Source organism: Jaculus jaculus, chromosome 4 (assembly GCF_020740685.1).
Source record: "Jaculus jaculus isolate mJacJac1 chromosome 4, mJacJac1.mat.Y.cur, whole genome shotgun sequence".
Lineage (NCBI taxonomy): Eukaryota > Metazoa > Chordata > Mammalia > Rodentia > Dipodidae > Jaculus > Jaculus jaculus.
The window spans coordinates 85,362,148-85,389,992 of record NC_059105.1 but is presented as its reverse complement, the minus strand read 5'-3'; the positions used below and the strand labels follow the sequence as shown (position 1 = coordinate 85,389,992).

The 27,845-nt window shown below is 36.3% G+C and overlaps 1 protein-coding gene across 3 annotated transcripts in view; it reads left to right on the top strand.

Annotated features, from left to right (window-relative positions):
- The window catches only part of Kcnj3 (potassium inwardly rectifying channel subfamily J member 3), a 169,403-nt gene that overhangs the window by 36,749 nt on the left and 104,809 nt on the right, over positions 1–27,845 (top strand). The window contains exon 3 of one of the 3 annotated variants that reach the window (XM_045146681.1): positions 11,558–11,579. The exons of the other annotated variants lie outside the window; for them this stretch is intronic. Within the exon in view, the coding sequence (XP_045002616.1) occupies positions 11,558–11,571 (14 nt within the window). The 3' untranslated portion in view covers positions 11,572–11,579. Of the gene's footprint in view, positions 1–11,557; positions 11,580–27,845 lie in introns of those variants that run through there. 3 annotated transcript variants of the gene reach the window in all.

Below are 27,845 nucleotides of genomic sequence, written 5' to 3'. Positions count from 1 at the left end.
TGGATATTTAGGAATTAAAACATCCTGGAGGCAGTATATCGTTGGGTGTGGGCTTATGGGTATTATAGCCAGTTTCCTCATGCCAGTGTTTGGCACACGCTCCTGTTGTTATTTTCCACCTTATGTTGGCCAGGGGGTGATATCCACCCTGATATAAATACCATATCAGGGCTGGAGAGATGGCTTAGCGGTTAAGCACTTGCCTGTGAAGCCTAAGGACCCCGGTTCGAGGCTCGGTTTCCCAGGTCCCATGTTAGCCAGATGCACAAGGGGGTGCACGCGTCTGGAGTTTGTTTGCAGGGGCTGGAAGCCCTGGCACGCCCATTCTCTCTCACTCCCTCTATCTGTCTTTCTCTCTGTGTCTGTCACTCTCAAATAAATAAATAAAAAAAAAATTAAAAAAAAATACCATATCATTCCATCATTTTCTCCTGTCATCGTGGAGCACCTCGAGCCTGTAAGCCAAAATAAATCTCTTTTTCCCAGAAGATTCTCTTGGTTGGGTGATTTCTCCCAGCAATTTGAACCAGACTGAATCAATGATTAAATCATGTGCTGGTTCTATTATCACGTTATCCTTTTATATCTCCTTTCCAACCTCCCATTTCAATGAGAGCCCTACTCAGTGGGGTTATGGTATTTATATCAGGCTATGAATGCATAAGTCTGGGTGTGGTTGGGGGACAGAGTGTTTCTTACAATCTTTCTACCCACTCTTCCACAATGCTTCTCAGGCAGGTGCATTGTAAGTCTATTTTAGTGTTGAGCTTTCTGCAACTTCTGGTTTTCTGCTTTATTTTGGGTATTCTCACTGTTGATCACCATCTCCCTGGATTGAGTTCAGGATAGCAGTGAGAACAGCACTCATTTTTAAATTGCTACTTCCTTTGTCATGTGTGCCCTGGAAGATGTGATAGAGGATGCTTGTCTCATGTTAGGCCGTTGCCTATCATTTCTTGACATATTAATGGATCTGGGCTCTCCTATGTTTGTTTGTTTTGTTTTTTTAAGATAGGGTCTCACTCTTGCCTAGGCTGACCTGGAATTCACTATGGAGTCTGGAGTCTCAGGGTGGCCTTGAACTCACGGCAATCCTCCTATCTCTGCTTCCCAAGTGCTGGTATTAAAGACATGTGCCATCACGCCCAGCTTCTCCTATGTTTTTGATATTATCTATAAAAGAAAACAGATTCTCCAACCAAGAGTAAGAACAACCAAGATTAAAGGGGATAAGCATAGTTAATTATGAGACATCTTGATGGGTGTAGCCATCCTTTTGGCCAAAAACTAGTATGATCCGTTATGAGTTCTGTGTAATTCTGAGTTCTTTTCCACTGAATGAGCCTCTTGATCACCCAGATAGACTCTGTGCCACTATTGCACAGATATGCACATATTTTTTGGCTGGTTGATTTTGTAGTTTGTAGGATTCCCTGCTTGTTCATACTGTTGGTGGTCATTACCCAGCTTGCATAGAATGTTTCAGCACTATGAGGGCTAGCCAGCAGGGAGTTGGCTTCCTTCAACGTTTTGGTATAGAATAGTTGACTCATAAATAAACCCACACAGTGACATCTACCTAATTCTACAAAGCTTTCAAATTATACATTGGAGAAAAGGACAATCACTTTAACAAATGATGCTGGAAAAATTGGAATTCCATATGTAGATGAAACTAGATCCATATCTCCCACTTTCCATATTCACAGCAAGGATCTGGTATATGCTTAATCAAATTTTCTTTAATTATTAATGCTAGTACAAAATGTTTCCTGGAACTAGTTGTATATAAAGACATTAGCAGTTGTTCTAAAAGTTTACTTTTAAATTTATATATTATTACAAATGGCTCTTTTAGTAGCCATTTTAATATTTATTTCACAAGAATATTCAAATTTTCTGATGAAATCAACTGTTTGTCCAATTTGTACTAATTTGTCTTTAGGAAAAAAAAGGTTGACAAATTTTAATTTTAAGTGAAAGTATTATACTATTCTGTAGAAAAATATTATGCCTCGAATTAATAGTTAGCTGTAATTTAATTGATAATTTAAAATCTTTAATATGTTCAATTTCCAATTACATATTATAGGAAGCAACTTTCTTTTGTAAAGTCTTAATAGCCATGTGCAAAAACATTTTTTTTAACCTTTCAGAAACTTGCAGAGTCTGAATTTTTCTTGGATTTTTTGCTTTTTGTGGTCTATTTTTTCATGCTGTTGTCTAAATGCTATATGTCTAAGTGACATATAGTTTTTTCATATTATTTTTATAAATAATGAACATAGTTACTACAGATTTTGTTACATATTATTTTTATGTGTAGAACCTGTGCATTGTTTTATAACTAAGAGACAGCATCATAATTGTCTTAATATATATCCATTGTATATTGCTATTATAGAATAGAAAAAAGTGAAGGTGGAAAAAGTTACAATAAAAAAGTAAAACTTCGGATATCTATAGACTGCAGTCAGAGTGGGCATGGTTCAGCTAATGTTTAAGAGGAAGCTATGTTGTTGTCCAGTTCACATTGCTGGTAGAAATCAGCCAACCAAGAACAGCTTGTAGGAAAAAAAGAAAGGTTTATTTTGGCTTATAAGCTCCATGATGGCAGATAAAACCATGACATGAGAAGAGCAGAGAGTGGACATCAGTCCCTGGCCAATATCAGGTGGACAACAGGAACAGGGGCGTGAGCCAAACACTGGCATGGGGAAACTGGCTATAATACCCATAAGCCCACCCCCAACAATACACCACCTTCATGCTTTAATTCCCAATTGCCATCAGCTGGGGTACCTATCATCCATAACACCTAAGATTATGGTGTTCACCTGAATCAAGCCACCACATTCTGCCCCTGGCTCCCATAAACTGATAACCATACATGATGTAAAATGCAATGCATTCATCCAACTTCAAAAGTCCCCATAGTTCTTATCAAACCCAATGATGTTCATACATCCCCATAATTCAAGTTCTTCTAACTGAGCCATAATACCAAAAAATCCCCCCCAAACACATAATGACACAGAATAAACATTCACACTGTACATTATGGCATTGGGCATAGCAAAGAAATATTTGAACAATACATGATTTAAACAGGGCAAACATTGAACTCTGTAGCTCCAAATCCAACAACTGTAGTCAATGACAATCTCCAAGTCTGATAATTCTAACCAGCAACAAGTCTCTGGGGTTCCAATTCTGCCCATTCAGCTACGCTACTCAGAGTTTGCAAAACCTCATCCACAGTTGGCAGCTTTCTTTAACAGCCATCTCATGGTCCCGGCATCTCCACTGGGTCTCTACTGTCATCCACGGTTTATCCTCATGCCATGGGGTCTCCATGCAAGCATCCTGCTTCACACTGCCCATGGCCATTTCCAAAACACAATACCATGTTGCAAACTCAATGACCCTCTTCTTCCTGCATTTGGTATACTCCACAATACCAAGGGTGTCAATTTGTTAATCTGGGGGGGAGTAAAGCAGACTTTGAAAAACAGGACACTCCTTGAACACTCAGGCCCCTTTCAAAGAGTCTACATTCTTCCTGTTTTCACAGTTGTAGGTCAGCTGGTCCAATCTCAAAGGCTGTAATTCCTCAGTTGCAGCTGAACAGGTAGCAGTTCACCCAATGATTTTTTTTTTTTTCCTGTGCCATATCCCTCTGCTCACACTAATTCATTTTTATATAAAGCAACCCTGCCCAACTTCTCAAGACACTGGCATAAGAACCAGCTTCTCACACAATCTGCTAGCCCAGTCCAAGCAAAGCTCTTTCTCAGCCTCATAAGCCAAAACTCACAGTCCATAGTTTTTACTGCATTCAGGTCTTTCAACTCTGACCAGAATATCAAGCTGTACTTACAGCACTGCAAGGTGTCTCTTTGGCCAAGTTTCCAAATCCTTCTACATTCCTCTTTAAAATCAGTTCCAAAAGGCCAAAGTCACACATTCAGGTGTCTAACAGCAAATTACACCACTCCTTGGTACCACTTTACTGTTGCAGTCAGGTTCACATTGCTGGTAGGAATCACCCAACCAACAGCAGCTTGCGGGGTAAAAACATAGGGCTTATTTTGGCTTACAGGCTTGAGGGGGAAGCTCCATGATGGCAGTGAAAATGATGGCATGAGCAAAGGGTGGACATCACCCCCTGGCCAACATCAAGTGGACAACACGAACAGGAGGCTGTGCCATACATATGGGGAAACTGGTTAAAACATACATAAAGCTGCCCTCAACTATACACCACCTCCAGGATGCTTTAATTTCCAATTATCAGCTGGGGAACCTAGCATACAGAACACCTAAGTTTATGCGGGGAGCACCTGAATCAAACCACCACATTTTATGAGATAGGAAAAAAAAAAAAAAGACCTCTTAAAAAGACTAGAGTGAGTAGCTGGAAAATATATAGGGCTACAGAGCAATTTTGCTCATGTCCACCAGAGAGAAAAATTTCACAATCCTTAAGTCACTGCCTAAAATAGTCAAAAATACCACATCTCAATGATGGGTAAAAATTAGTGCTAGATTAAAATGTGTTCTAAATCTTGCCAGTGTTTAAAAGCAATATTTGAAATGTTAATCTATTTCCAAATGACTTAATCATGTTCAGAACAAAGTTCATGAATAGTTATAGATGTATAAAAATTATTTAGATACAACAATATGAAGATTTAATTTGCTGGCCTGGAGAGATGGCTTAGCAGTGAAGGTGTTTTCCTGCAGATCCTAGTGGCAGGGATTTAATTCCCCAATAAACATAAAGAGAGATGCACAAAGTGGTGCATGCATCTGGTGTTCATTTGCAGAGGCTAGAGGCCCTGTGGACCCAAACTCTATCTCTGTCTCTCTTTTCTCTATCTCTCTGCTTGCAAATAAATAAATTATTTAAAAAAAAAAAGATTTAACTCATGGCATCCAACAAAATAAATTTCACTATTTCCTTTTTTTTAAATTTTTATTAGCATTTTCCATGATTATAAAAAAATCCCATGTTAATTCTCTCCCTCACCCCCCACACTTTCTCCTTTGAAATTCCATTCTCTATCATATTACCTCCCAAATTTCACTATTTCTTGAATCCAACCTAAAATTACTGTAGGAAAATATTATCTATAAAGATAAAGTTGAATTAAGGCCGTAAAAACAACTATTAAGACATGCTGGGGCTGGAGAGATGGCTTATGGCTGAGTGGTTAAGACACTGCCTGTGAGGCATTAGGACCTAGGTTCAGTTCCTGAGTACTCATGTAAACCAGATGCACAAGGTGATGCATGCTTCTGGAGTTCATTTGCAGTGGATAGAGGCCCTGGAGAACCCATTCTCTCTCTTATCTCCTTCTTCCTCTCTCTCAAATAAATAAAATAAAAACCTACCAAAGCAGAAATCTAGAAGCTGCCGAGAACTCAGTACTAAAGTAGACTTACAGCACACCAATCAAGGTTCAGGGAATTTTGTGGAAGAGGGGTCAGAGCCACAGGGTTGGAGGCTATATGCAGAGGCACTGCCCTCCCCCACAATGGCTGACTGCTGTTCTCACAACTCACAACCTACAACTCCATGGAGAATACCACCAATGGACTGATGATGGCCTTCTATGGAGTGGGGGCAGGAAGGAAGGGAATGATGGTACCAATATATGATGTATCCATACAAAGTTTCTACTTTAGATTCAAATAAAAAATTAAAAATAGGAAAGGAAATGCAGAAAAAACAAAACTGTATTTATTGTGAATATAGACGAAGGAGTGAAGTAGTAGAAATTTGGCAATCTTTTAAATACTTTGGCCACACCTCTTGACATGAAAACTGATTATCTGAGATGAAAAATGTACTGGATGGAATTAAAAGATGAGTAAAATATCACTGGAAAAAAGAACAATTTTAAAGCATGGCAATGGACTTTATTTAAAATGTAACTTTTTTTTAATAAAAAGAGAGTGAGACGGGAATTATCTTAAAAGTGAAGAATGCATGTAGTGAACAGTTGAAGAAACAATGACCTGCAATTTTCCAAAGTGTAAGTAAACTATTAGTCAATATATCCATATATACAAGAAACTCAAATAATCTTAAGCAGGAATGAGCTGAAGAAATCTTCACCAACACATACTTTAACAAAATTGATGAGTTAGTAGTGATAGATCATTTTAAAAGAAGCTAGGAGGAAAATGACATGTGCACAGGAATATTGAATAGCAGCAGAGATCTCTTCAGAGTTGATGCAAGCATGAATACAGAGGGGCACTGTCTGTAGAGAACTGAAAGTGGGGGAGGGCTATGTGGATGCTTTTCATGTTATAACCAGCAAAATGTGTCATTCTAAAATGAAGGCAAAATCAGTCCTTCATTCAACACACCAAAGCAGAAGTAATTCAACAGATCTGCATTGCAAATGTGTTAAAGGGATTCCATCAGGAGGAAAAAAAATTGTACAAGATAGTGATTTAGATGGACATCATTGCCAATGATAAAATTCCCTTCATTTGGTGATTTCCAGGACTACAATATGGGAGACATGAAATTTAAACTATGTTCACAAATTGTACTTTCAGAGGCTGGGGAGATGGCTTAGTGGATAAGGCATGTGCCATGCAATCAAGAATACTCAAGCTTGAGTCCCACAGCCACTACAAAAGTCAGAAGCCATGGTATGCAGCCATGTGTGTAGGCAATCTATGTATATATAAATAAATAGACACTCATGCATATATATTTAATGATTAAGTTATATGAATATATAATAATAAATATATACTTATAGTCTTTATAAAGTGATGGATACCTTTATAGCTTAAATGGTAAGACCTCTATAGCTTATAGTTTATCATATTCCTCTTTCATCAGGAATTGTGTTTGGTATATCAACAGTCAAACTGTTCTAAGAAAAGGGTTCAGCACAAGCTTGGGAAATGCTTTCACAAATCATTAAACACAGGGTGTATATAGACAGTTCAGTTCTAAAGTGCATCTGCAGAAGTCCCTGAGATCTGGTTTACAAAGGGCTTTTCACTCCATTGTGAATGCTCCAAATGCTACTCCACTTTGGCTTTCTGTACTGGTGATACAAGAAGTCAGGAACCTAGAAAGGACAGCTGCATTAGCAATTACTTTCAAGGCCTCCTAAAGAATTTATTTTTTGTATGTCATTTTGTTAGTGTTAACACAGTGAATATAAAGAAATTAGGAAACAGAAATAGACAAAAATAACTTGCTAAGAAAAAGTTACTTTCAAATTTCTGAAATGCTTTTAGAGGATAAAACTTAACTCAGGCACTATTTAATACATTTTAGTAGAGTTTGTTAAAATCTTTAGTATCAAAGAGGATTAATCTGGTAAACTATTACATAACGAGATCTTAAACTACCCCACAAATGTTTTTGTCAGTTGGTATCTGACACCTACTGTGGCAACGGCTAGATAACTCCCTACCAGTTCTGTAAAATTCCATGTTGCACAAATATTGGGAACTATTTTTTGCTTACTTTGTGGGCTCTTTCCACATAAAACTTTAATTCCCAATTTTTACTTAATATGTTTAGTTGAAAGTCTTACTTGAGATGAAGGCTAAATTGCGTTTTCCATGAGAGGGAGATGAATTGATGGTTTCCTTATTGAATAGAAGTTAGCAACTCTCCTTTCTTCTCCTTATCTCATGCTACCCCCTCTCCTCCTTGCCATGTGAAAGACAGTCACTCTTTCTTACTCTGGTCGTTTTGCCACTATCATGGTGCTAATTAAATCCTGCATCAGTTCCAGTCTGTACCCTGTATTATATTTTGGATTAGAAACTCAACCATATATTCAAATCTAGGCATGTAACTTCCTTCATCTTTAAAATTTTGTTCAGAGGTAAAGTCAATTAATCTATATAGTGGTGTCTTCTTCAAATTCTAGGCTGGGAAGAGCACACAAAAGTATGCAGAAAAGGGGTTAGAGAGATAGCTCAGTAGGTAAAATGCTTGCCTCATAAGCATGAAGACCTGAGTGCAATTCCTAGAAACCACATATAAAAGTCAAATGTGGTGGCATGCAACTGCACTCTCATCACTGGGGAGGTGCAGATTGGTGGGTCTCTGTGACTCACTGGCAAGCAAGTTAGCCTAATATAAGTTTCTGGACAATGAGAGACCTTGTCTCAAAGAAGACAGTCAGCATTCTTCAGGATGATACCCAAAATTGTCCTGTAGCCTCTACACCCATGTACAAATGCATTCCCTCAGACATACACCCCCAAGAGCATGCATGCACACAATACACACATGCACAAAATCATATATATACATGCATCTATGTATGAATATGAAAACTATGCATATATATGAAAGTTCTCAAGGTAGTGCTTCAGATAATAACTGCTAGAATTCTTTAACAAATGTGTTTTCCTCCCCACTTCTATTTCTTGAATTCTATTTTGAAAAAAAAATCCTAAACATTTTCATAAGCTCCTCAGCTGACTAATACGGTATTGAGTCATCTAGGCATAGTTATAAATTTTCTTCTGTGTAAAGGTATGAGAATTAGTGAAGAATAAAGATGGAAAGGGCTAGCTGATAATAAAAATGTCTCCTAACCAATTTCCCTTAAAATGAAATGAGTGGGTAATAAAGGTTTTTTAAGATGAAATAAGAATTGAAATGGATAAAACTTTCACTTATGGTAATACTTTTATAAGTTTTATTTTTTGAAGGTTTCTTTTATTTTATTTGCATTTACTCATATATTTAAAAGGAGAAAGGAATAATACTGGAACTGCTTCATTAGGATTGTCTTTATTGGCTCATATCCAGTCATTTCCAATGGTTTCATTTTTCTCTGAAATGCTAAATAAGGTAATAACAAGACTGCTTTACTTTGGAAATTTCTTTCACATGAAACCTACAAAGAAATACTGTTTCCATACATTTTAGGGAAAAAAGTAAATAACTGCTATATTTTCTTTTAATTTCTTGAGAAATTTAACCTCATTTCTGATATTGTGGAAGCTTGATAAAGATGTATAATCATATTTTCTCAGACAGCTTTGATATTAGCTTAGAAAGCTAAACAGAACCAGCAAATCACAGGCTATCTCTTCTCATAAAAATCATGATTTACAGGATGCACATTTAAATAATTACTATCCTGAAAAAAAGCAAAACCAAAAACCCCAGAAATTTTAGCACTTACATGACCTAATTGTAACAGATACACTTCAGAAATTTTAATCTGGTAATTTTTATTGGATTTAGTTTGTAGATTATATTACCTCTGTTTTAAAACTAAGCTTGTTGCATGTTTTAATGAGTGCTTTCATAATTTGGAAATTTCAAGCAGAAATAGGGTTTTTACATTTCTCTTCAAAAGTGAGGTTTGAATAAAAAAGATACATGTGCAAAAAAATAAAATAAAATGTGAGATTTGATAGTACCAGGCTAGCTGCCTACTTAGAAGCTGTACAGCATCTATCTCCTGTACCTGTGTCATTTGCTTTTCTTATTTCTTATCTTCACACAGTCTGGTTCACTTACCCATTCTACCTGCTGGGCCCACCCTGTGAGTATGCAGTGTCCCCTTTAGGTACTGAAGCCACTTTTGGCAGGTACTCCTTTTTTTGATAAAAGTGAAATCTAATGAGAATAAATACACAAATTTAATAGTTCTTGAATAAGCATAAACTATGTTTTAATAAAGGCTATGTATGGTTTCAGACAATAAATTCTCTATGTAATAATGCTAATTATACATAATTTTTCATGCTGCTTGCTACATTTGAATTACCAGTTTTCATTACCACATGCTTGTCAATGTGTTGTTAAAACAGAACAAGAGATTTCCTATTGTTTTTCTTCAACTCAGTGCTGGGATTGGAAACTATTTTTAGTAATGGCTTCTGTTATTATTTTCCTGCTTGATCATATGTTCCCTGTTGTTGCCAGTGATTAAAAAACTGCCTCTTGGTTTCTTGGAAACTCGCTCAATACAGCCTTTACATCACATCCCACCAAGCAGCATGTTCATTTTTGCTAATAGAATTTTAGTGGTATAACTGTTTAATGGAAGCTGTTCCACAGGAAAGAGGGTGCTTTTGTTTTCTTGCTAATAGTCCATTGCCATTGTGGTGGCTGATGCTTTTATACAGAGAAATTATAGGACTCTGATGTCACGCCCTAGATGAGACTTTCCAGTTTTAGCATCTGTCCCCTTGGCACTTTTCCTGGTGTTGACAGTTGGGTAAGAAGACACCCCTGGGTTTTATGAAGTCCGCTTGCTACAGATGGTAGGCTTTTGCTTTTAAAGAGTCTGTTCTTGCACTAACTTGCTATTTAATCTCCTTCCTGTATTTCTTGGTGAAGGTTTTATATAACAAAAAAATATTATTTCACTTATAAAATAAGCACAAAAATTATTTGATATGGGCTGGAGAAATGGCTTAGTGGTTAAGCGCTTGCCTGTGAAGCCTAAGTACCCTGGTTCAAGGCTTGATTCGCCAGGACTCACTTTAGCCAGTTGCACAAGGGGGTGCACGCGTCTGGAGTTCATTTGCAGTGGCTGGAAGCCCTGGCATGCCCATTCTCTCTCTCTCCCTGTCACTCTCAAATAAATAAATAAAAATGAACAAAAAAAAATTAAAAAAAGTTATTTGATATGACACAGGATCTTTCTGAAATCAGATCCACAGGTTATGAATGGGCTGAAACTGCCAGTCAGGCTCTGTATTTGACATGCCTGATTGAAAATACAGATCACTTCAACAAAGACTAGCACATTGCCCTTCAATAGGCTTCCTTCTACCTTTCCTAGGTATTAGTTACTTGCTTATTGCTGTGACCCAGTGCCTGATAAGAAGCCACCTAAGGAAGGGTTTGTTATAGCTTACAGTTCCAGGGTACAGTCCATCCTGGTGGGGCAGGCGAGAGCTTGGGGCAGCTGATCACATTTAGTCCATAGTGATGGATGCATGCTATCCCTTTGCTAGCTTTCTCCTTTTGGGAACCCCAGCCTATAGAATGGTGCAGCCCACAGTTAAGGTGGGTCTTTCTATTTCTATTAACCTGATCAAGATAATATCTTACAGGCCTGCCCAAAGGCTGGTTTCCTGGATGATTCTAGGTCTGTAAAACTGACAATCAGTATAAACCATCATATGTACTGAGTAGTAAATACCTCAATATTTTATTTTCTATAATAGAAGCTTTCTGAGAATCTTGTACCTAAAATAAAACTTGAGATGGTATTTATTTCCTATCTCTGGAGAGAGCTGAGTGAATATATATTGAAAAACACTACTTCAAAAGAATCACTTACTGAATAATTATTATGTGTTAACCCTACCATCATTTTTTAGGTATCCCTTACTACACATGGTGAATAACTTCTTCAAAGCCACACAGCAAGTGAATGGTACATTTTTTTGTGCGTGCATTCTAACCCTATAGCATACTGTGGTGACCTATATGCTGTACAACATGATTGTCTGAAAGACTGACTCCAAACTACTTTTGTCGGCAGCTTAATAAATTTTTTTCTCTTTCTCTTTCCCTCTCACCTTCCAGCTCCCACTCTCTAAGTAATGGACCCCAGAAACTCGAGGATGTTGGAGAAATGCCCTACCATTGAGCAATAGCCATATCCCATGAGTCTCTTTTGATATTGGAACTATGTGATTGTTAGCAAGTTATCTTCCAAGCTTTGTTTTCAAGTATTCTAAACCATGTGATTTTTACTTGGAAAAAAATATTGTGAATGCAGAGATTTCATAATGGTTTTGAAAACAACATGGAGAATTAATAGACACCAAGCTTTTTCTTTGATTTCATATATAGATAGATAGATAGATAGATAGATAGACAGTTTCTGGAAAAATCAGTGGCTTCATCTCCATGCCTGCCCAACCCTAGTACCCTCTCTCCAGTTCTCTTTCCCTGCACCCCCTACATACCTTCCATTCCTTCCTGCCCATGCCTTTCCTACCATGCCTTTTCAACCAAGATGAAACTTTTCCTAGAAACCAAATTAAACCCTATCGGTCCATAAGCTGATTATTATCAAGTGTTTTGTCCCAGCAATGAGAAAGTTATTGATAACAATCAAATTTGTCAGGGAGCATTTAGTGACCAATTTTCACTATCCCAAAGTTCTGATCTTCTGAAAAAATATGCCCTCATTGGAAATCTAATGAAATTCAACTGATTGGGTCTCTGCTTCCACCTGTCACCAAAAGGACATCATGTATTTAATTTCCCATCAACCTTGTATGACAAGAAAATATAAATTATATTAGATTATTTTGATTATAAAAACATAAAACAAGTCTTTTCCTCTACTTAAATTCTATTCATAGACAACATTCATATCTTTTGTATACATAACTATTCTATACATTTTTATCATGTAGTGTGTGTGTTTCTTATTGTGGTGATCCAGGTGCTTGCCTGCAATGGGGTACTTTTGCAGTGTCAGGAACAGAACATCAAGTGTCCTACTATGCAATTGCTCTTCTGCCCACTATTGTTTGAGCCAGAGTCTCTTACTGATCCTGAAGTTTGCCTGCTTTCTTCCTTCCTACTCTCCTTCCTTCCTTCTTTCCTTCCTTCCTTCTTTCTTTCCCTTCCTCCTTCTCTCCCTCCTTTCTTTCTTTCTTTCTTTTGGAGGCAAGCCCAATAGACTGCCTTTTTATTTTTTGTGCACAAGTGAGAGAGAGAGACAGTGACAGAGAATTGGAGCACCAGGGCCTCTAACCACTGCAATTAAACCCCAAATGCATGCACCCCCTTGTGCACATGTGCAGCCTTGCACACTTGCATCACTGTGCATCTGGCTAATGGATTGGGACCTGGAGAGTTTAACACGAGTCCTTAGGCTTCACAGGCAAACACCTTAACCACTAAGCCATCTCTCCAGTCCTCTTTCTTTTTCTTTTTCTTTTTCTTTTCCTTTTTGTGTCCTACAGCAATTCTCATAAATCCCATATCTCTCATCCCTATAGGACTGGATTTACAGGTTCTCCTGGCTATGCCCATCTGTTTAACATGGATGCTGAAGATTCAAACATGGGCATTCTCAGGTCCTTTCAGGCCCTCATGCGTGTGCAAGAAGCACACTTAACCTTCAAACCATTGCTTTTTTTTTAAGTAATGTAACTATCAGAATCAAGTAAATTTAAAGTTATTTTCTTGACTACTATATGTGTATATTTTCCATTTTTTTCTTTCATGTGGCCCAGATATAGTGAATTTTCACATAAAAGTAAATTTGTGTTGGCATTTTACATGAATATTATATTGACTGTATCTTTTGAAAAGTAAAATGTAGGGCTAGGGAGATGGCTCCATTCTTGCTTTGCAAACATAAGGATCTGAGTTTGATCCCCTGTATCCTCATAAATGCCTGACATGGTGTCAGGGTCCTGTAGTCTCAACTCTGGGGAGGCAGAGAAGGGTGCATCCCTTGATCTTGTTGGCTAGTTAGTGTAGCCTAATTTCTGAGCTTCTGGTAAACGGTTTTTCCAAAGGGATACATAGCATTCCAAGGACAAAACTGAGGTTGTCCTATAGGCACAAGGACCCACATATATGTAAACATGCATACAAAGAATCGACCAATGGACAGATAATAAGTAAAAAGTAGATAGGTGTCCATGGGTTCTCTTAAGGATGACTTTCATTCCACTTGTTATAGAATATAATGTCCTCTCATGGGAGCAAATGGGGAACCATGTTTTAAAGTTTCTAGGAAACTTGGTGCCCTTTCTTCTATACCTTAGATCAAAGATTATCAAAATATAATGTGTCTAGTTAAAAAGTAAATGAATGAATTGAAAAATATCAGTTGTACATCAACTGAAATTTTGTTTAGAAATGCATATTTTCCTCACCCAGTAATGTTAGGAAAGTAGAGTATGTAAAAATAGTTACACTCTTAAGCAACTATTGGTAAAATTCAATTTTCAAAATTAACTGAAGCTATCAGAAAGTCGATAACTATGATAGGAAATGCAAATTGTGCAAACTGAATCCAACAAACACATCAAAAGCATTATCCACCTTGACCAAGTGGGATTCATCCCAGGAACACAGGGGTGGTGCAGCATACGGAAATCTGTCAATGCAGTACACCACATAAACAAGGTTAACCATAAAAACCACATGATCATCTCGATAGATACAGAAAAGGCCGTTGACAAGATACAACATCACTTCATGATCAAAACTTTGGAGAGAATTGGCATGGTTGGTTCATAGCTTAACATAATAAAGGCAATACACAAAGCTCTGAAGGCCCAAATAATGCTTAATGGAGAGAGACTGGAGGAATTCCCATTAAGATCAGGAATAAGACAGGGTTGTCCTCTCTCACCTCTGCTTTTCTATATAGTACTAGAAGTCCTAGTTCAAACAATAAGACAGGAGAAGGAAATAAAGGGATACAATTTGGAAAGTAAGAAGTTAAGTTAGCTCTATCGCTGATGACATGATTGTATATGTAAGAGACCCGATAGACTCCACCCCCAAACTCCTGAAGGTGATTAACTCCTATAGCAAAGTAGCAGGATACAAAATCAATGCTCAGATAAACCTTAGACACTGGTTACTTGGAAGTTGTATATTCACAAACATCCATAGATTTTTCTCTCACTTGCTTATGAAAAATGAAGTGGTATGTAAAGCCCTATGCATGTTCAAGTGCCCAGCCTATTGTAATAGAGAACTATTAGTACTTTCATCTTCTGCCATCACCATAATCATTTCAACTTAATTTCTCAATGATCCGATGCACTGGCGTGTTTTGGTGGGACTGGGGAACATTGGGGCAAGTCACATCAACTGAGAAGACAATGCTGCTCTTACAAGAGACACTGATTTGATACAATTTTTTATTTAGCAATTTCATCATTGAACACTAAATAATAGATTTAATAACATTTAGGTGACTTTTCAAATACACTATTTGATAATGAGCCCTTAATATTTGATGTTTCAAATTCAGATGTTTTGTTAATTTCTTTCCACAAAAGAATATATCATATATGATTTATATTCCGTGGGCTGTACATTTTTATTATATGTGCCTTTTCTCCCATTCATTATATAAAATAGAATTATGGGATTATATATTCTCAGAAAAAATTTTCATGTTCTATTATTTTGCCAGAAAAATAAATAAGCCTTGTAATAAAGCATACAAACTTGTTATCTTTAAATTTTTATTTCTTTCTTTCTTTCTTTATTTATTTACAAGCAGAAAGAGATGGAAAAAAGAGAAACAGAGAAAATGGGAATGCAGGTCCTCCAGCCACTGAAAATAAACTACAGATGCATGTGCCACTTTGTGCATCTGGCATTATGTGGGAACTGGGGAATTAAAGCAAGGTTGTTAGGCTTTGTAGACAAGTGCCTTAACCACTGAACCATCTCTCCAGCCTATAGAAATTTGCTTTCACACAGTTTTGAATTAGGAGATTTGTTGTCTTCAGGGTCTCTCTTCCTGCCTTAGAGATACTGATTTTCTCTCTGTCTTCTGGGTCTATCTGTATCCTGATCTCTTCTAAGAAACACATTAGTCTTATTAAATGGTCCATCTTTTAGTTTCTTCATTTATACTTAATTATTCTGTTAAAGGCTCTCTCTGTAATACAATAACAATATTTTGGAGAGATACTGTTTAAATCATAGCATTGTTTAAAATTACATTTCACTCACTTAAGACAGTGTAACTTCCTTTATTTTTATTTTAAGTTTCTTTTTAAGGTCTCTATATAAGTGAAATAGTTTGATATAAAATGAAGTGATACATGACAACAAAACCACGGAAAATAATTTCATGTACTCAAATACAAACTACTTTTCCTCAAAAGGAAATAGTATGTTCTGTTTAAAATACATTTCTGTCATTATAGAAGCAATGAAACCAAAATCAATAATTTTCCTTTGCAATAGCAATAACCAATAGGAAAGTAATGACAGCTGGGCATGGTGGCACATACCTTTAATCCCACCACTCCAGAGGTAGATGTAGGAGCATGGCTGTGAGTGAATTCAAGCCACCCTGTTGAGCAGTTAGTGGATTTGGGTCAGCCTGGGTTGCATGAGACCCTACCTTGAAAAACCAAATAATAAATAAATAAATAGAAATATTATTAAAAAAGTAAAGACAAAACCAAATCAGTTTATTATAACATGAACTACTGTACAAAATAAAAAAGAATTAATCTAAAAAAGATATAGGCATACAAAAGTAGAATCTTGTAGATTTAGAAGAAACTTACAAAAAAACCAAAAGACTGGGCTGGAAAGATGGCTTAGCGGTTAAGTGCTTGCCTATGAAGCCTAAGGACCCTGGTTCAAGGATTGATTCCCCAGGACCTACGTTATCCAGATGCTCAAGGGGGCTCATGTATGTGGAGTTCGTTTGCAGTGGCTAGAGGCCCTGGTGTGCCCATTCTCTCTCTCTCTCTCTCTCTCTCTCTCTCTCTCTCTCTCTCTCTCTCTCTATCTTTCTCTGCCTCTGTCTCTCTGTGTCTATCACTTTCAAATAAATAAAAATAAACAAAAACTTAAAATAAAACCAAGAGACATTTCTAGTCAAAATAGTGCTCCTAATATAAATTATTAAGTCTGTAAAAGCGCTTTATTTAATGCATCCTTCACTGAAAGGAGAATTATAGAACTTGATTTGATGAAGACAGTGGTGGTCATAGTAATAGCATAAGCCATAATGTTTACTATTTATAAGTTCCTAGAGTTTCTCGACAGGAGATTATCCATTGTATGTGAAAATCTCTGAAATATTTATGGCTTCCATGGTAAGACTCTATATCTCTCTACACTACAGTTTCCTAAATGGTAAAATACTAAAATAAATTGTGTTCAAAAGATATAATGTGCTAGAAAAGTTGAGATTCATTTTACCTATTGTACATAAAGAATTAGAACTCTGTGAAAAAAGGAAGCTGTTTATTATGTGTCTAGCTACTGAATAATTTGTGAATCAACATAACTAAAAGAAGAGTGACAAAATAAAAACATATATAAAGCAAATTATAATGCCTAAAATATCTAACAGATATAATCAATATGTGTTTTATTTAATTTTTTTTGTTTATTTTTATGTATTTATTTGAGAGCGACATAGAGAGAAAGAGACAGATAGAGATTGAGAATGGGTGCCTCAGGGCCTCCAGCCACTGTAAATGAACTGCAGATGCGTGCACCCCCTTGTGCATCTGGCTAACATGGGTCCTGGAGAATCGAGCCTTGAACCAGGGTTCTTAGGCTTCACAGGTATGTGCTTACTGCTAAGCCATCTTTCCACCCCTCAAACTAGCAATTGTTTGAAGACTGTAATCCTGCTTGGATATAGCTATAATGAACCTCAGTTGGAGATACTAATTCTCTCATATTAGACATTATTTTTCCTTTTGATTTATATAATGAGTATTGCTTCTATAATATTGACTAATTTTGTACATGTGATGGATTGCTCAAGCTATAATTATAAGAGCCAAAATCAGTCACATGACAATTCCTATTCCTCTCACTACAGGTTATATAAATCATACTAGGCCAGCAGTACAAGATAGCAGTGTTTATCAGTATCAAAACTGATTGACTCTTGTCTTTTAGAAGTAGCATGGAATGAGGGCTTACTAAAATGTTGAGCTTAACACTTGGAAAAATGTGTCTTTTATTGTTCTTGTTATTTATTCATTTATTTCTTGCTCAGATTAAAGATCATAAGGAAATCATCTTAATTGTATAATCTCTTTGGAATTTGAATGGAAATTTTAATTCCAATGGAATTTATTTTTTCTTAGACATGTTCCTTTTGGCAAGTTACATTCCATAGTTTTATTTTTGTTACCTCTTTTAAACATGTTAGTGATGTTTAATCAATATATTTTATATATTATTAAGATAAATTTTCTCTCCAAACTATATATTTACTTAATTTTTTAATGCTATAGACTTACTCTGTTGTCCATGAAAGTTTTATAACCTATATTGTGAATTTATTTTTGTTGTTGAGTCAGGGTTTTACACTATAGCCTTATATTTCTAGAAATCTGCCTTCCTCATCTCTGTAGTACTGGGATTATACTTGTAAGCAAGCCATCATATCCTTTCTGAACATACATAAAAAAACCTTTTTATCATGAAATATTATTTTATTTAGAAAAATGGAATTGAATTAGAGTTCTTAATTAACTTTCATCTAGTTTCTCTTATTGTTCATATATGTGATAGTCATAACACAAGTACTAGCAGCAGAAAAATTAGCACTCAAAGAAATTCTTTATTTATAAACCTTACATTTTGTAAATTTTTTGAACTAATGTCTTATTTTAAATATAAGCTGTCTACAAAAGTTCAGGGATTATAGATAAATTTCAGTAATTGACATACTGTCATATATTCCCAGTTTTTATTTTGAATAAATGTTGACCCTTATAAAATGTTCTTTCTACACCTATGGAATGTCCAGTTCTGTTTTTTATTTTATTTATTTTTATTTTTTTGGTTTTTTGAGGTAGGGTCTCAGTCTAGCCCAGGCTGACCTGGAATTTACTACGGAGTCTCAGGATGGCCTCGAACTCTCAGTGATCCTCCTACCTCTGCCTCCCGAGTGCTGGGATTAAAGGTGAGTGCCACCACGCCTGGCCAGTTCTGTTTTTAACATGGTGATAAGATGAATTCTATTGAGTTTAGCATACTTAATCAATCTACCAAACATTTAAAAAAATATTTTATTTTTATTTATTTGACAGAGAAAGAGAGAGGAAGGGAAAGGAGAGACAGAGAGAGAGAGGGAGAGAGAATGGGTGCACCAGGGTCTCCAGCCACTGAAAATGAATTCCAGACTTGTGTGACCCCTTGTGCATCTGGCTAAAGTGGGTCCTGGGGAATAGAACCTGGGTCCTTTGGCTTTGCAGGTAAACACCTTAACTGCTGAGCCATCCCTCCAGCCCTTTTTTTTTTTTTTTTTTTTTTTACAAAATTTATTTTCCTACCAAACTTTTTTTGTTTTTTCGAGGTAGAGTCTCACACTAGCTCGGGCTGACCTGGAATTCACTATGTAGTCTCAGGGTGGCCATGAACTCACAGCGATCCTCCCTACCTCTGCCTCCCAAGTGCTGGGATTAAAGGTGCGTCCACCACGCCTGGCTCCCTACCAGACATTTTTTAAACTTAACATGAACATTGTTTCAATTGGAAAACACTGTCCTTTTGTGTGTTGATTAATTTGATATGAAACTTTTCTATATAAGACTTTTGTATCTGTTTCTGTAAGGAATATTATCTGACAATTTTTTTTTTTTTTTTGCTGACAATTATATCTAATGTTTTTGTCACATTTGCTATTAAGTTCTGAGACACAGGAAACAAGTTGAGACAATTTTGGAGCATCTGAAGGGTTTGTAGGGATCTCTATTTTTACTCTTGTATATTTTCTCTTTGATGTCTGCCCCATCAGTCTTCCATATTTGAAATCTTTTCATAGAATTTATGGAGGTTCTTCACATATGTGTCCCATTTTGTCATTGACTTCTATTACCCTTTCTATTCCCTGTTTCTACTTCTTCCTGAAGGTTGATTTACCAATTTGTCCTACCTTTGTTTTGTTTTCTTTTATTTTTCTGGTTTTTAGAGGTAGTGTCTCACTGTAGCCTAGGCTGACCTGAAGTTCACTTTATAGTCTCAGGATGTCCTCAAACTCATGGCAATCCTCCTACCTCTGCTTTCTGATGCTGAGATTAAAGGAGTGTGCCACCATGCCCAGCATATCCTAATTTCCTGACATAAAAATTCTATTACTGATTTTTACTTCTAAATTAATTAAGTTAATTAATTAATTTGTTGTTTTTCCAGGTAGGGTCTCATTCTAGCCCAGGCTGACCTGGAATTCACTATGGAGCCTCAGGGTGGCCTCAAATTCATGGTGATCTCCTACCTCTGCCTCCCGAGTGCTGGGATTAAAGGTGTGAACCACTACAACCTGCTCTTTATTTTTTAATTAAATTCTAAATACTGGATTTTGTATATCAAGATAAGTTTATTTATTTATCTATTTTTTTATTGACAACTTCCATACTTACCTGGAATTCACTTTGTAGTCTCAGGGCAGCCTTGAACTCATGGTGATCCTCCTACCTTTGCCTCTGAGTGCTGGGATTAAAGGTGTGTGCCACCATACCTAGCTATAAATATTTTTATTCAAAGTTTAGTGTGAGGTAGATAGGTTATTTGGGGCTGATTTGTAAATTGATTTCTTATGTGGGATAAATTTTCCTTGAGTGTCTTCATCTAGAAATTGGGTATAATTAACAAAGATATTGCAGTCTGGGATATGTTGCCACAAATGCAGTTACTTTTTAAGTACCTATTTTTCTTCCACAGTATCTCATCTTAGATGCCATTCTGAAAATATTCCTTTCTGCTCTTACTCCTGCTGTATTCAGCATCATGATGTTATGGTTTCTTGATATCCAAACATATTTATATAGCAACATATCTGATGAGTGTTTTATTATTAGTGGCATTTGTTCTTTCTTTCTTTTATTATTTTATGTATTTTTAATCTTTCTTATATATTATAATATATATATTATTTTATTTACTTGACAGAGAAAGAGAGAGAGATAGAGTGAGAAAATGGGCACGCCAGGGCCTCCAACCACTGCAAACAAACTCCAGACACATGTGCCTTCTTGTGCATCTGGCTAACATGGGTCTTGGGGAACTGAATCTGGGTCCTTTGGCTTTGCATGCAAATGCATTATTTAATTACTTATTTGTTTATTTATTTTGTTTTTTGAGGTAGGGTCTTACTCTAGCTCAGGCTGACCTGGAATTCACTACACAGTCTCAGATTGGCTTTGAACTTTCGGCAATCCTCCTACCTCTGTCTCCTGAGTGCTGGGATTAAAGGTGTGCACCACCACGCCTGGCCCCTATTATGTTTGTATTCCATACATGTAAATAATTGAGCTTGAAACCAGGATCATAGTTAGTAATTAATTGAATATGAAAATAATGATAGTGAGAGTACTAATTGTTATCATATTAATAACTTCTCATATATTTAAGATTTTAGCTAAACTTGAACACCTTATAACTACTTTACTTTTTAGTTTTATTTATTTATGAGAGAGAGAGAGAGAAAGAGAGAGAGAGAGAGAGGATGGTATGCTAGGGCCTCTAGCCAGAGCAAACGAACTCAAGACACATGCGCCTCTGTGTAGCTGGCTTTACAGGGGTACTCAGGAATCAAACCTAGGTCCTTTGGCTTTGCAGACAAGAGCCTCAGCTACAAGTACATCTCTTTAGCACCTATTTTACTTTTGAAAATAGCTTTATTATATATTCATACTCTCATATCTTATATTCTGCTTATGGTCTGTTTAACAATTCAGTAGATAGTAAATGAATTAATATTTCGTGTAGTAGAAATCTATGTTAAGAGCTCTATAAAAGGTGCTGTGAGGGAGGTACATCTTTGCAGTGCCAAGTTTCATGAGAACTATTATGTGGTGTAAGAAAGCAAAGCCCTTTGATTTTATTTTAGTTTAATATCTACTACAAAACATAATCATAAAACTTTAAATTATATGTTAAACTTTTGACTGAAATATACCATCATGAACTAAACTGTCTTTGAAAAGTTATAAAATTGATCTCTATGCTATGTATCTTTCCATGTAAAATGAGCTAAGTATAATAATATTTTCATAATAATTAGAAAGAAATTAGTAATAAATTCAAAACTACATGTGTCAAAGCATTTTTCAAACAAGCATTGTTTTCTTCAGACTATAACATTTAGAAATAAAATATTATATATCTTGACTATAAATCTAGACATATTTGAACCTAACAGAATGTTCTTTCCACTTTTTTTTTTTTTTTTTTTTTTTGGCATTTTTCTAGAAGAGCAACTTGGGAAAGCTGCTGATTTTGTATTTGTGAGCAGTGCGCCAGTATAAGTGAAGTGGATATTTTGGGGAGAAAGATTTAGTATTTCAACAGCTGGCTCAGTCTGTTCCCTTATCAGAAATAGTGCTTCTAGACTACCAAGAGTAGGCAAAGGAGCTTAAAATACAATTTTCACTCAACCAAGAAAACTCTGCCTGCTTTCCCTTCTTAAATTCGCTTCTATATCTCCCAACTTTACATATGTGCTCATTTTGTTTTCCCCCATATGAGATCTGGTTAGCTAGCACAAACTGAAAATAGCATTTGGGTGCTTCATTTCATTTTGTGAAATTTTAAAATCTCTGATCTTGATCGTGTCTTAGATTTTTTTCAGGCTGGTGTAGGAAAATACTTTAGACTAATTAATCTCAAAATATATGCGTTGCTTTCTCATATGAGGGGAGATGAGGGTGTTCTAGAACAGTATCGTCATATTGAGTGTCTGATGAGGAGTCTGTCTTTCAATGGTGGAGTCTTGTTGGTGCGTCCTCACAGGGACAGAGGAGCCAAGGAACTCCTTGCAGGTAGCTGCTCCTTAAGACATTGGTCCTATACACGAGGGGTAACTTACTCCCTTTCCAAATTCCCCACCCCTTAATACTCTCATATGGGTCATTGGATTTACACATAGGAGTGTTGGGGGGAAAAAAACAATATTCAGACTGTGGCACATGGTAGCCTTAAAAATCATTGGTTAATATGGGAGAAACGTTTAGCACTTGCAATTGATTGAACTTAGTCTCTACTAAGTAAGATCCTTTATTTTAAGTAGTTGATGTATCTCACAATAGAGAATCCACTAAAGGGCATTTGCAGGACTTGTGTAGTTTCTCAGACATCCTGAATGAGGATTTCTTTCAGTTGTAACAGCATTGCTCAAGATATATATTAGACATTGACCTTCAGAGAAGAGGTTCATTCAATGCAATGTAACACAAATTGGTGACATAAAACCCAGGATATAGTTATACAAGTGCCATGTCTAATTAGATACATTTGTATATAGATGCTGTATGTCTCTGGAGGAAGTACATTCTTCTGGTAAGAAGTGTTGAGACAGAAAACTCCTTTTATTGATCTAAAGCAAATACAGATAATTTTGTTGGGTTGGACATTAAGCTGATCATATGGGAAGACCCATTTTAAGCAAAGGGTATTTCTAAAGTATTTGCTACAACAGTTCAATTTTATATTTTTCTTCTAGGCATATTTAGTGATTTCAAGTTTGCAGCTTATGCTGGTGATTAGATTCTAGGGTTTGCCCTGAAGGTCTGAAAACATAAAAACAAGTTTCATAAGCAAAGAAATAGCACAGTTGAAAGAAATTTTGTTTTTTTGCTGACTCAGGAACAGATGGTTCTTGTACTTCTACCATTAAATGTCCATTTCAGATCTCGGTATAGGTAGTCAACCAAGAACCAGTCTAATGGTCGTACAGCACATGGTGTGTAGAAGTGAACTGAACCCTGCAACAACCTCCCAGTGCTGGAGCAGGAATATTAACTCTAGGGGCTTTTTATATTCTGGCATTTGGACAAAGAAAGAATTGTATAGGCACCAGAATGCTTTTAGAGAGAGAGAGAGAGAGAGAGAGAGAGAGAGAGAAAGAGAGAGAGAAACAGATATAGACAGAGAGAATGAGTACATCAGGGCCTCTAGCCACTGCAAAGGAACTCCAGATGAATGTGCCATCTGGTGAATCTGGCTTATGTGGGTACCCAGGAATCAAACCAGGGTCCTTATGCTTTGCAGGCAAGTGCATTCCTCGCTAAGTCATCTCTCCAGCTCAGGTTTTGCTTTTTCTATATTGATGTGGTTCTTGATACTGACTGTTATCCATTACAGCTGTTTCCATTTACAGTATTCCCAAAAGGTAAACTATTTCCTTTAACTTAATTTTATGTATTAAATATTTAAACCATATAGATAAGAAATATCCAAACCCCCACCATACACTTACTTAGGTACTGGAGTGATTGTGCTATATTGCTTGAAATACTTATTATTTTCCTTTTAGCATATCTGGATCTGTTCATAAGGATTTATTGTGTCATCCCACAGTCTTTTTGTTTATCATTTCTGTATTTATGCATCTTTATCTTCTTCCCTTCTTCACTCCCTTCATTTTTTCCTTCCCTCCTTCCTTATTAATTTATTTATTTACTTTGGTTTGGGACAAGGACTTGTGATACAGCTTGGAAACCTGATACTCAATATTTAGTCTAGGCTGGACTCAAATTGATGGTAATCCTAATTTTTGGGATTAAAGGCATATATATATACACTCACATGGCTTCTATCTATAGTTTTGCAAGGAGAGGGAGATCTGTCCATATAATCACTCAGGTCAGACAACACTTTACATAACTTTTCTCCATAAATTCATGGAATTTGTCTTTTCATCTTTTTATATGTATACATAATCATAAATACTAATTATCTTCTGTATGCAAGGTAGATAAAACATATCATTTGTAAATGCCCATCTTTGAAACTCCACCTTTCGTTTTCAAAGCTAAGATTTTGTTCACATAGTTCAACAATTTTGTTGTCTTTCATGGATGAACAGTGTTCATTCACCAGTAAGTATTTTTATGAGTGAGAAAGAGAGAGACAGATACATAGAAAAAGAGAAAGAGTATTAGCATGCCAGGGCCTCCAGCTACATTTAGACTTCAGATGCAGCGCCACCTTGTGCATGTGCACAAACTTCCATGTGTGTCACCTTCTACATCTGACTTTTGTGGAATCTGGAGAGTTGAATATGGGTCCTTAGGCTCTACAGGCAAGTGCCTAAATTTCTAAGCCATCTCTTCAGACCAGTAAGTTTTTAACTGATTATTTGTTTTGATTAGATATTACTAGTCTACCTGGATTGATGATGGAGTTGTAGAAGACTATATAAAACTACTAAGTCAAGTTTTAGATTGTTGAGACTTATATTAGAAAATTTCCTAAATGCTGTGGTAGTATAAAATTGCTCACCAAAGTGATCACTCTTACCAACCAGTTATGAATTCTATAATCTAGAAGTTTGTATTATTATATTTTATGATTTGGGGCAAGTATATTGACTGCATTGATATCTTATCATTGTTTTAATTTACACATCCTTGACTACAGTGATGTTTAAATTTTTTCTCATATGACTATTCAGTTGGTTTTATACTTTATGTTTCATCTTGACATATATGCTATAATTATATTCTCTCGACTTTTAAACTTAAAATTTTGCATATGAGTTATTGTTATATAGTAGCTTTCAGTTTACTATCAAAAGTAAGTTATATTCTTTTAAAGAAGTTATTTGTTTTAAAAATGTATCCTTAGTATCTTAATGACATCTATTTTTCCAAGTGATGGATTTTTTTTTTTTTTTTTTTTTTACTTTTCAGTATTTAGTCTTTGTCTATATTATGTGAACTAATGAGTTGCATCAGTAGAAAATTAGAGCACATTTTCTGAAGCAGGTCTCTGTTTATTTTTCTTTTTTTGTTTGTGGTGGGGCCTTTTCCTTGCCTAGGCTGACCTTGAATTCACTATGTAGTCTCAGGCTGGCCTCAAACTCACAGGAATCCTCCCACCTTTGCCTCGTGTGATCTGGGATTAAGGTGTACATTACCATACCCCCGTAAGTTTTCCATTTTGTTTTAGACTTTAATTTCAACTCTTGAATATGTATGGGTACCCAATAATGTTTTCAAGAAACCTTGTATTTTAAAAATATATTTATTTTATTTGTGAGAGACAGAAAGAGGCAGGAAGAGAGAGAGAGAGAGAGAGAGAATGGATGCTACAGGGTCTTCATTCACTGGACATGAACTGCAGATGTATGTGCTACCTTGTGCATATGGCTTACATGGGCCCTGGGGAGTTGAACCTGGGTCTTTTGGCTTCACAGTCAAGTGCCTTGCTAAGCCGTCTCTCCAGCCCCATATTTTATTTTTTCTATATTTATTCATAAAAGAGTAAGAGAGAGAGAGAGAAAATAAGCAAGGGAGTGCCAGGGCCTCCTGTTTCTCCAGTGGAATTCCAGGCACATGTGCCAATTTGTGTGCCTAGCTTCCATGGGCATAAGAAAAATAAATCTAGTCCAGTAGGCTTTGCCAGAAAGTGCCTTTAAATACTTAGCCATATCTATGTCCTAATACTCTACTATTTAATTATTTTTAACATTAATCATTTTTATGAGCTGTGTGTACTTGTATTTATATTATTTTTACTTATTTTTTCCAAGGTAAGGTCTCACTTTAGCCCAGGCTTATCTGGTACTCACTCTGTAGTCCCAGGATAGCCCTGAAATTACAGGCCTCCTGCTACCTCACAATTGCTGGGATATGCAACCATGCCCAGGTCATTTTTAATTTTAGTGACTTAATGTCTTGTTTGACTTTAGGGTTAGCTCATTGACTTCTAGAGGAAGCTTCATTGGAATATTGACTGAAATCTCATTGAGTCTGCTTATCTTTATATGTCCTTTAATCTTTACTTGTTTGAAGAGATAGACATGTTATAACATAGAGGATGTTAGTTGACTTTAACCTGTTCTGGGGAATTGAACCTGGGTCCTTAGGCTTCACAGGCAAGCACCTTAACTGCTAAGCCATCTCTTCAGCCCTGATTTCTATTTTTTCATCTCTATTCATAAAGTATCTTTATTATGAATCTATTACTAGTGGTACTTTAGAGAATGGGAAAGAGGGGTGATAGTATACAGCCATCACCTATGTATTTTGGTGGCACAGAATGGGATGGACTTTCTTCTCTATAAAGTAGAAGACTCAGAATTAAGAGCTCATTTCAGAGTCTGCCCTACAGCTTCCCAAGAACAACAAGAGCTTCAGTGCATTGCATCCATTAAAGAGAAGAGGAAAGCTAGTTCTGAAAGTGTGTATAGCTTAGCATCTTGGATATTAGGAGATAAAGAGATCAAACACTGGTTCTAGTGTCTAGATACAAAATTGTGACATGTGACATACCTTTATATGCCTTCACTTTTCTGAGAATATTTAAGAGGTTAGTTGTAAACAAGTGAAGCTATTTAGCTTTGAACCTGGTTTATACAAAGTAGATATTTGATAAACACATCAACTCTTCTTTTTTCTTCTCTGGTATATAACTACTAAAAAGTACCAATATAATATAGCTCAGAGGAATATTTTTTAATTTTCTTATTTTTAAGAAGATTTTATTTGTATTTATTTATTAGAGACAGGGAGAAAGAGAGAGTGAGAATGGGCACACCAGGTCCTCTAGCCACTGCAAACGAACTCTAGATGCATATGCCACCATGTGTATCTGTCTTATGTGGGACCTGGAGAATCAAACCAGGGTCCTTAGGCTTCACACACATGTGCCTTAACCACTAAGCCATCTCTCCAGCCCAGTTTTTTAATTATTTTTTATAGTTAACAACTTCCATGATTGCAAACAGTATCCCATGGTATTCCCTCCCTCCCCCCACTTTTCTCTTTGAAACTGAACTCGCCATCATATCCCCTCCCTCTCTCAATCAGACTCTTTTATTTTGATGTCATTATCTTTTCCTCCTATTATGGTGGTCTTGTATAGGTAGTATTAGGCACTGTGAGGTCATGGATATCCATGCCATTTTGTGTCTGGAGGAGGACGTTGTAAGGAGTCCTACCCTTCCTTTGGCTCTTACATTTTTTCTCCCACCTCTTCTGCAATGGACCTGAACCTTGGAAGGTGTGATAGAGGTGTTGCAGTGTTAAGCACTCCTCAGAGGAATAATATTTAAGGATGCTTTTTCATAGCCAGTTTGAGGTTAGAGATAATATACAGGTTGTGTCAGTAGAGCCCATATTAATAAAGTTGTTTGTTAGTGTTATTACATCATGGATAATTTTAA